The sequence below is a fragment of the Meleagris gallopavo genome, chromosome 1 (genome assembly GCF_000146605.3).
Source record: "Meleagris gallopavo isolate NT-WF06-2002-E0010 breed Aviagen turkey brand Nicholas breeding stock chromosome 1, Turkey_5.1, whole genome shotgun sequence".
NCBI lineage: Eukaryota > Metazoa > Chordata > Aves > Galliformes > Phasianidae > Meleagris > Meleagris gallopavo.
Genome location: NC_015011.2, coordinates 47915808 through 47925729, shown reverse-complemented (window position 1 = coordinate 47925729; position 9922 = coordinate 47915808). Strand labels below are relative to the sequence as shown.

At 46.7% G+C, this 9922-nt stretch overlaps 2 protein-coding genes across 2 annotated transcripts in view; one reads left to right on the top strand and one right to left on the bottom strand.

The window, feature by feature from the left end:
* Positions 1-3972: 3972 nt before the first annotated feature.
* Positions 3973-9712, bottom strand: PHF5A (PHD finger protein 5A). The gene is made up of 4 exons (XM_003202297.3): positions 9503-9712; positions 9206-9229; positions 7759-7925; positions 3973-4665 (listed from the first exon to the last, which is right to left on the bottom strand). The coding sequence occupies exons 1-4, from the start codon at positions 9552-9554 to the stop codon at positions 4576-4578; spliced, it is 333 nt and encodes a 110-aa protein (XP_003202345.1). The 5' UTR covers positions 9555-9712; the 3' UTR covers positions 3973-4575.
* A 100-nt stretch (positions 9713-9812) lies between these two features.
* ACO2 (aconitase 2) overlaps positions 9813-9922 on the top strand; it is a 21103-nt gene continuing 20993 nt past the window's right edge. Inside the window, exon 1 of the mRNA XM_010710428.3 lies at positions 9813-9916. Within this exon, the coding sequence (XP_010708730.1) occupies positions 9881-9916 (36 nt within the window). The 5' untranslated portion in view covers positions 9813-9880. The remainder of the gene's footprint in view (positions 9917-9922) is intronic.

The following is a 9922-nucleotide window of genomic DNA, read 5'->3' as shown; positions in this document are numbered from 1 at the left end:
CCGGCCGGGCCCAGCGGCGTGTCCGGATTGGTGCGCTGCCTCAGCGAATGAGCCGAAGGGGGTGTGCGCGCGGGGCGTGGGCGGGCTCGGCGCGGGGTCTGCCGGGAGTTGTAGTTCCCAGCACAGCGAGGCCGGGTTCAAGGTGGTGTGAGAGCCCCAGCTCTGAGTTCTAAAGAATTCCCAAGGAACGTTCCATCGCATAGCGGCGTTTCTCTTGGAATAGGATCTTCTCAGTACACAGCCATACATGCAAACGTTTCTTTCACTGCCTATTTTCAGAATGGTCAAAGACCACCAGAGCAGTTCCCCATCCCCTGGTCAGATAACTTTCCATGGCCACTGCCCCCTGACACCAAATACTGAGCTCCTCTCCTACCCTGCTCCCACAAAGATCCTCAGCACCTTTCTGGACTTTGCTTGTCTTGCCTAAATCAGGAGTCCTTCACCTTAGAATAGAATAATTAAAGTTGGAAAAGACCATTAAGATCATTGAGTTCAATGGTCAGCCCATCCCCACCATGCCTACTGACCATGTCCCTCAGTGCCACATCCACATGGAACACCCTCATGGATGGTGACTGCACCACGTCCCTGGGCAGTCTGTGCCACTGCAGCACCGCTCTTTCTGACAATAAATTCTTCCACATATCCAACCTGAACCTCTCCAGAAGTCTCAAGGACCTGAATCTTTCCTGTATTCTCAGGAACCTGAGGTTTGCCATAGAACAGGGCTACTTTTGGAGCTAGGTTAATCACTTGGAGTTTAACAGGAACTTAGCTACAAAAGAGCTCCCTAACAATCACTTACTTGGCTGGAAACAAAATCACACAGTCAGCCAGCAATCAGGAAATTAAAACGATGGCATTATTTTTAGCACCGTTCAGAAAAAATGGCAATTACATTGCTAAAATTCTATTGTTGTTTTAATAAGGTGTTACTAAGAGGGTGTTTACACATTAGGACACTTAAAGATATTTGCATCTTGACCACGCTCCTGTAATTACCCAGCTGTGCTGGCCCACGTGTGTGAGGAGGAATCCTGTCCCTGTATCCGCTCCTGCATTCCCGGTCCTGTGGTGTAACATCAAAGCACAGCCACCAAGTTGCACACACAGAGGACAGGAATGGCCCAGCCGCAGGGGCAAGGTAAGTCCTGCTGGGCTCATCAATGCTGAGGAAGGGCAGTGAGGTTGTAATCAGCATAATTAACAACGCCGTATACCCTGAATCCTCTTTACATCCAAGTCACACGACAACCTCAAGGAAATGGATTTCTTTTTCCTGCTATTGAAATAGGCAAAACATCTCCAGCTGATCTCCATAATGAGAAAGCAACATTTCCTCTGCAGGTACGGTTTCTGAAAGCAGGATTTCACCTATGTGCAGGGAAAGCTCAGAGGTAGGCTCAAGGCATCTGCCAGCCCTCAGCACTTTTTAAAGGTCATGTTTCAGGCTCAAGGGTTTTGTTGATGCCCTTGATGAGACGATTCAATGACAGGAGGTGCATTGGAGAGCTGCTGCTGAGCTCAGAACTGAGCTGTGACACGGTGGCTGGCCTTTGGTCGGAAGGGGTGTGTAGAGAACATCCCTGTTTCACAAGGCAGCGATGCCTTGTTAGTACTGGCAACAGAGGCCAATTACCTAATAGGCCAAGAGTTCCCATGTTTCTCCTCCCCCTCTGTATAAACATTTAAAATAAAAGGATTTTTTACTTATTACATAACATCCTTTTGATTGAAGGAAAAAAAAGAAAGCACTAACTTTACCTAGAAAAGTAATAGCAGGAAGATGTTCAGCCTCATGCACTCAGGATTTGCAGCCAGCACTATGGGAGTTCAGCCCCATGGGAAAGGCAGTATCCCTTCCACCTGTCCTTGTCCACTGCCTGCAGCCAGGGAGCCCCTGAATTGCCTGCACCAGGAGCATCAAAGCTGGTGATGCTTCTCCAGAGGCAAACAGCACACAGCAGAACACTCCTCGTCCCGTTCCCTCCCTCATCACTCCTTTACTATGTGCTCTGGGATGCAGTTCTGACAGGAAATCTACTGGACAAGAGTGATTTCAATGAGTTTTGTTCTGTTGCTCTCTTTAGGTAACAAATACTGGTAGCCCTGCATGGGTATCATTCACCAGTGAACAGAAATCATCACCATGCAAGCAAAACTGAGTTTTTCTGGGCTACCCAGCTGTATCCATTACCTTTGTCTGAATAAGCAGCTCCAGGGCAATGTCCCATCCGTGCTCTGAAAGTACCAGAAAGGCAGTGGCACTGAACCGATCTGAGCAGCAGCATTTGGCATTCTCCCCAGAGCTGTCTGAGCAAACAAGGCAAAGGGAAAAGCACCCGTCCCTCCCTCTCTCCACCTGCCCAGTGACTCAGAACAACTAGAAATGGCAGCTTTGCTCTTGCTGCTGCCAAATGCAGACCGATACACCCAGAAGAGCGAGGGCAGCAGGAGTGCCAAGGAAGTAAGTGTGCTCAGCCCTTTTTGGGGGTGAGGGAAGGGATGAGGGCTCTCAGATCTCTATAGCAACCCCTGGTTAAATGGTCAGGAACAAGGGCTGCTCCAAAATTAGATCTTCTAGGTTACTCTGCATTAGAGGCACTAGCTCTGAGAAAAAAGGAATTCAAACTTCATTTCCCACTGGCTTCACTGAATGACATTTCTCATCTAAAAAAACTTCAGGGAAAGAAAAGAAAGCAGAAAAGATATGTACCAACCTTCTGCATTCCTTATGTGATATCCCAGGCAGCCTGACTGAGAGTAACTGATAAATTCTGGTTGAAGTGATAAAGTTCGACGTACAAAAAAAAAATCTCCATGTCATGTACTGGTTTTTAAAGAAATACAGAATTTAACGCAACTGATAATGGCTTTGACATGAGCTTCCCAGTCAGGAACAAGAAACAGCCACTTACTGAGGCAGAAATACTCAAAGAGTGGGTTTGCTGGAACCAGAGAACTGGTTTGCTCCGAGTATATTGGCAAATAGCATCCACATTAGTAAAAATTAACCAGAAGGTGTGCAAGGGAACTGAGGTGCAGGGAAGAAGACATACAGGTTTTCTCAAGACAGCAAAAAGCCTGGAAGAGCAAAATAGAATTCATTGCCGGTGGGGAGGAAGGAACAGCTGAGATAGCTGTAGGACCACTCACAGCTAGAGCCAGCTACAGCAGAAAGAAATGACTTGTTGGGAAAGAAGATCACAGTTTGTCTCCTTGTTTTCTCTTAGCTGAAATACCTAAATGGCTACAACAGGTAGAAGAAACATTTTAATCAGAGAGGAGCTAGAGGAATCAGTACTAGCTTCAGGGGAATAACTGAAATCCCAAAGGTGCCTTATACAGACAGTGACTGCCCTAAATGCAGCACACACTGTGCTTTATGAAGACTTTAAGGCCCATGGGGCATGGTATAGCTCTAATTTAACCATCTGGGGCACACAGGCAGTTATCCCTCTGTGTAAAGGCACCCGTTTCCAGATCTCTGCTGAGCAAACAGACCACTTTTAGCCTGCACTGGTATTTGACAAACAAGCAGCCCCTGGTTTTCAGCATGCATACAGCTAATAGCCTATCACACAATAGTTGGTTTCCAGTTACAGCAGGGAAGGCTTTAACTTATTCACAAGAACAGGACAGCGAGTCAAATAGCTTAGTAGGTTTTAGAAAGGGATTGGATGTTTGCATGGTGAAACAACATCCACAGCCGTTTTAGCCAGGATAAGGGTTACAAGCTCAGCGATCCTCATGCTACGGGACAAAATGGTCAGTGGCTGGGATCACACACACACAAAAGCAATAGCCATTCCCTGAAGCTCCTTGTAGCAAGGTCACATGGCCATAAGCAGACACTGTCAGAAACCTGATAACCTATTGTACAGTTCTAGCTGGGCTAATCCTCTGTGTCCCCAGAAAGCTCCAGGCACAGAACGAACCAGAGAGAAATCCTTCTGTTACACAAAAAATAAAAACAAGAGAAGTAGCTTTATTGGTATGCATCCTACAGGAGTGGTTACAGAAAGGGCCTTGGATTAATCTGTCAAAGAAAACATGGAACAGCTGCGCTCTCCCTAGGAAAGCACCAGCCACAAATGGTGCTAGCTTTTTCACAGAACAGGGCAGCATGGAAATATACTGGCGGAAGAGATGGGGAGCAGACACACAGGACTGGCCCTCTGTGCTTCGAATACCAACGTGTGGGGTGATTTTTAACAGCTGAGAGGAGAGCTGGTAAGTAGGGAAGCAGAGCATTTCTCCACACCAGCAATGGCACTTGGTTTTTACTGAGCCACTCTCCTCCATATGCAAATGATTGCCCACCAGGGTATTTTTTAGCGAGTTGAGACAGCTTCTAGCAAAGCTACTGAAAAAACAAGAGCCAGTCCACATTTACTGTTTCTGATAGTCAGTTCCAATCAGGTTTCAGTCCCTTCTCAGCCCTAAAGATACTACTGAATTTGTACTGCTTTAGAAAACATAGTCAGCTGGTTTTCAATAATAGTAAAGTCCAGAGATGTTCCAAGACCCTCTTGCCAACCTGACAGGAAGTGTAGCCTTGAACAGATAGGATCACCTCTTCTTGAATCCATATTTTTTCCTTTCATAGAAGAGATCTGTCTTGGAACTGCCCAGGTTGACAATCTTAGGGCAACCATCTCTCTGCAAAAAGAAAAGAGAACATGAAGTGGGAGTTGAGCAAACAGAACACCAGCATCACATACACAGTTGTAGGAGACTCATCCCAGGTCCCTCTCCCCCCACCCTGTCCTCAACATGCATTTCAAACACCTGTGTAGGCAGACTGTCCTCAAACTCTGGTTACTATCAGCAAGAAGAAAAAGGATGGATGCCTTTTTAACACTACTCTAGGACAGTCTCCTCCTCAGGGTGAAGATGGAAAACAGCTCGTATAACGGTTTAATGAAAAGGATGCTTGGTGCCTCAAGACTGGATTCTTTCTAAATTAGGATACAGAGGATTTATGAGGCTCAGAGGAATAACCTTTCCCCTCCTTAGCCACAAAGAATCTCGTTGCTTTAGATGTCACTAAGCCACTCTTGTGTTGAGACCACTCTCAGCTGTGACAGCAAAAGCGAATCTCAGATTTCCTGCAGGTTAGATTGATTACTTCAGAGACTATGTGGTCATCTTGGGAGAGGACAGCTATTCAGAGCAGATATGTGGATTAAGATCTTGTACCTGAATTGTGATAGAAAGTATGCAAAAAACAAACAAACAACAAAACCAACAACAACAACAACAAAACATATGCAAGAAGGGGAACATGAGAGCCCCATCTCAGAGGCATAGCTGCAAACACAAATCAGAGACATGCACCTCTCTGCAAACCACAGAACATTTGTCAGTGAGCCACCTGAGCCCAGCATCTGCATAACTCTTGAGGGCAAAACGTTGTGGCTGGCAACAGCAGCTGAGGGGCCCAACAGGCAGAAGAACACGTGTCCTTGACTGTTGCATAAGGCTGAGCGGATTACATCTAGAAAGCCTCTGGGCAGATGTCAGCCGCTGCAGAAACTGCACTCAAGCTGTGCCATCAGTACTGGCTCCTGCATGGGAGAAGTGACCTGCTGGGGAAGGTCTGCATAGTAAAAGTAACAAGAAAAGAGTAGAAGGGAGAAATCAGTTGCTACAACCCATCTCTAGCTACTGTCTTGTTATTCAACTTGGAACCTCAGCAGCAGGACTCTTCCAAGCCTTGCCTCCCACAAACCAGGGTGCCTGTGACAATCTTGACAGCATTACTGCAGGGCTCTGCTTATTCTTCCACCTCCTCACAAGGAGGTAGAATATGAGCATGCTCCTGTCCCCCAAGAAAGGTTTATATTTTGCAACTCAGATCTGTCCTGGATGACAAGGCAGATCTTGGACCTTACCCACAGACAAAACTGAGGTAAAACAATACCTCAATTTCTCTCCAGGGAGGCACAAACCAAGGCTAACCAGGCCCTTTGCGTTGTGTGCCTAAGTGCATTCACCTCCATCATTTTAAGATCTGATTTCTTCCTTCCTGATCCTTTTCAGTCTTCCTCTGAGGATGAAGGAAGATAAGTGCTGTGACTGAAGCCTTAGGGTGGTAGAGCTTCAGGTGCAGAGCTGTCCACCTGTTTTTCCTATTCTATTCAGGTCAGCACCAGCTATTGTAATTGTGATGTGTACCACCTTTGGCTGTTCTTGCTCTGAGCATTCTACACCTGCGCCAGCTCTGTTCAATCCTGCAAGTCAATCTTGTCACTTGCTCTTTTAGATCTGTAAATTCACATTCGCAATAGTTCCTAATATGCGAGTTTGCTGGTACAGAGCAATGGTCTTCTACAGCAGGTTTCATCCAGCTATCAAAATACCTCAATTCTGACTTGCTATTCTGCTCCTCCAGCTCTATATTCTCTATAACCCTCCCTTCCAGAGCAGCAGGCTGTTTTACATCTGAACCTACAGATGAGACTAGATTATGAAAAATACCCATCAGGAATCACTATGAATTGGTAAAAATAAAACACACGTCTATTTTACCAAGTGCCTTGGTTTCACAGACAAGTCAATAGAACTACTGCTTCTCACAGCATTTCCAGATGTAGGAGGCAGCACCACCAACAGCATTTCTATCCACATATAATACTTAGATACTAAGAAAGATTGTGGTCCTGTCAGATCTACTGACTAAATTCAGACGAGGGTTTGCCCTGCAAGACCTCTAGAGAAAATATGAGTGCTGTAGAAAATTAAAGCAGCAGCTCAGTCGGCTGAGCACATTCTTCCAAATCAAACAGAGCTGTTTGTCAGCACACTCTGCTGACATCAAGGTGTGCTGGAGATAGTATTTGCAAAGGATCCAGCCCAAAAACTACACAACCCTTAGTAGATACTCTCCGTCAGGTCCATATTCTGGCATCATGTTTTTGCATCTCCCTATGGTCTTCCTACTACTTCACTGGCAGTCCTTCATGGCTTGCACTCACTGTGATGGATATTATTGCATACCTAGAGAGTGAACATCTGCCTTGTCGCACAGGCACAGCAAGTATCTTTCAGAAAGAGAAGATTAAACTTCTCTTTCTGATTTTTTATTGAAATAAGAAATTAGCAGAAAAGGAGGTGTTTACAATATAGGCCATTGCAGACAAGAATTTAAAAAATTCACACCCCACTGAAATTATACAAGAAATGTTAAGCTTGTAAAAGACAATTAGTGGAGAAAGGACAAAGGACACTAAGAGCTAACTTTACTGAAACACAAAGATAAACACGGGTGGTGATTCTGTAGGCCTTACGGTACCATACATGCCAGTGGCATGATCATACCATGTATGGTATGATCACAGACTCAGTAAGAAGCTGATCCTGCCACTGCCTTTGCAGCATCTAAAATATCTCTGCTGCTGATAAAACCTAGGCTGAGAGATCTAAGTAAGATAACAGCTGAAAGTGATAACAAGCAGCGTGTAGAGGAAGTGAATTGTGAGTATGCATCGCAAAGCACTCAAGGGTCCTCTGGGATGTAGAATCGGGGCACTGCTTGCTATCTCAAAATGCTCCATTAATACTGGGAACCAACAACAAAAAAAGAAAAGTGCAAGGTAATGAAAACCAGTGCCAGTTCTGAGAGCAGAAGCCAAGCATCCAACATCACTATCACTATCAAGCATCCAACACTAATATCACTAGCTTTAAAGATAAGCATCGCTATTAAACAAAGACATAAGCAATTCTACAGGAGACTGGATGACAACGTACATCTTTTTCCTGGATGGTACACTCCTTGCAGTAGTAGGCATCAGACACCCCTGGGCCCCCGCAGATCACACAGCGCCCTTGGTACGAGCCGTAGTTACACTCATCACATATGCGCACGAGGGTGCAAGGCCGCACGTACGAATCACAGATCACACATTTGCCATCACCTGCAAATACAGCAGTCTTTGGTTACAGAACGTCCTTTTTTCCACCCCACATAAAAGAGGAAAAGCCTTCTGGACAAAGAACTTGCCTGTACACTCAAAGACAAGGCACTTAGACTGCAGAACTTTAGCTTACAGGTACAAGCTGCAACATTATATTTGTATACAGACTTCAGAAGCCAACAGCCATGTCATTTGTGATTAGCTAACACTGCTTAAGTCATACCATTACTTTTACTCTGGAAACTTCCCTTAACGTTTCATTTGTGAAAAAATGCCAGATGGCCAGGACTAGCGTCCTTACCTACAAGCAGCAGTGTAAGCATCTCCCAGAGAGCCATACCAACAAAAGTCTGGTGTTACTACCCTCAGAGGAATGGGATATGAGATTGTACTTGTGGTGCTTTTAATCCTTCATCTGTGAGAAGGCCAAAGAAAGGGCAAACTGGCATAAACAGCCACTTCACAGAGTTGCTCTTGCTTTCTCACAAGGAACTGAGTGAAATTCAAGCACTCTTATCATACAGGCAAACAGCCATCAGATGCCATTGACAGACTCTGCTGTGCTGGCCCTAAGCCAAAACTCTGACCTCCAGATGAAAGGCTTCATATCTTATTACCAGTTCCCAAGGCATTTAATCCTGACTCCCACAAACAGCTCATTTAACCTGCTCTTAAATCTCCATCCTGACTGCCCTCAGTTACTACCACTGGGAATCTGTTAAACTTCTGCGTGCTCTTGAAAACAGTTCTGTTGCTTCAGACTGTGCTTCTCCTCACTTTGCTTGTTTTTAAAATTTCCTGGAGCCTAGAAATAGCTGGCTTTCTTGTACTAAGCTCCTTCGAGGATCTAATGATTGACTGTGCTCTTTCTTTGCTGCTATAGGTGAGCACTAGCATGGAACTGTAGGGGTTGGAAGGGATCTCTGGGGATCATCAAATCCAACACTCTTGCTAAAGTAGGTTCCCTGCAGTAGGTTGCACAGATATTTGTTTCTGCATATTCATCTGCTGTAGCTTTAGAAAGCACTTTTTTCCATCCATTTCCCATTCTATTAGATGATGAAGGGAACCCTTCTCAAGCTGGGGAATCAGATTCCAAAAATGTGCTTTTCTTCTTTGAAATCATCAGGCTGATCGCTCTGCATTCTGGATTAGAAGAAATCCATCAATCAAGCACTCATTGTATCCGCAGCCACTGAAACTGCTGCAGCATGAAGAGAAACCAAGCTGCAGGCTCTTACCACAGTGTTGGGTTCTCAAACAACGGAAGATATACTTACATTTTTCACAAAGCCTTCCAATTGCTGTAAGAAGAATTAAAAACAAACATACATTACTTGAGGCAGAAATGGGAACGCGGCTACAGTTAGACCACAAACACAAGCGATGCCTGTCCTCAAGGCACACCCACCCGGCCCACAGTTCCGGCGCACGGCGTCCGGCCAACGGCACCCATCGGCCATAAGGAAACCCGCACGCGGCGCCGCACCGCGAAGGTGCGAAGCTCTCCCTGAGCGGAGAGCTGCGCGCGCGGGCCCGAACGGCCGCCCGACCCCACGTCAAGGTGCGGTACTCACCGACGCCCGCCTGCTTGCGGCAGAAGATGAGATCCGGATGGTGCTTGGCCATGGCGCCGGCGACACTTCTCGGCGCTCTGCCGCCGTGCCCCGGTCCTGGCAGGGGTGTGGAGAGCGTCTGACAAAGCGGCGCTCCGAGAGGGGACGCCGACCCGTAACCGAGCTCTGCGTAGTGCTTCAAGCGCAACCCGTCTCGCCGCTCCCTTCGACCCGGGGGACGGCCGTATCCCCACTCGGGGGTCGCCGCTCTCCCCGCCCGTACCTCCCTGCCAGGACCCGCTCGGCCCCGCCCCTCGGCGCCCCCTCCCACGCGCCGGAGGTATCAAAAGGACCGAGTGACGCCATCGAGGCGCGACTTCATCTTTGTCAGTGCACAAAATGGCGCCGTACTGCGTCCTGGCGGCTCGGCTGCGGGTGAGC

Bases quoted from the DNA above. Each gene is read 5' to 3' on its own strand.
- PHF5A (XM_003202297.3), bottom strand. From the start codon at position 9,554: ATGGCCAAGCACCATCCGGATCTCATCTTCTGCCGCAAGCAGGCGGGC. The intron at 9,230-9,502 runs GTGAGTACCGCA...TTCTTCTTACAG, and splicing joins CCGCAAGCAGGCGGGCGTCG to CAATTGGAAGGCTTTGTGAA. The intron at 4,666-7,758 runs GTACGTTGTCAT...TTCTTTTTGCAG, and splicing joins GTACCATCCAGGAAAAAGAT to AGAGATGGTTGCCCTAAGAT.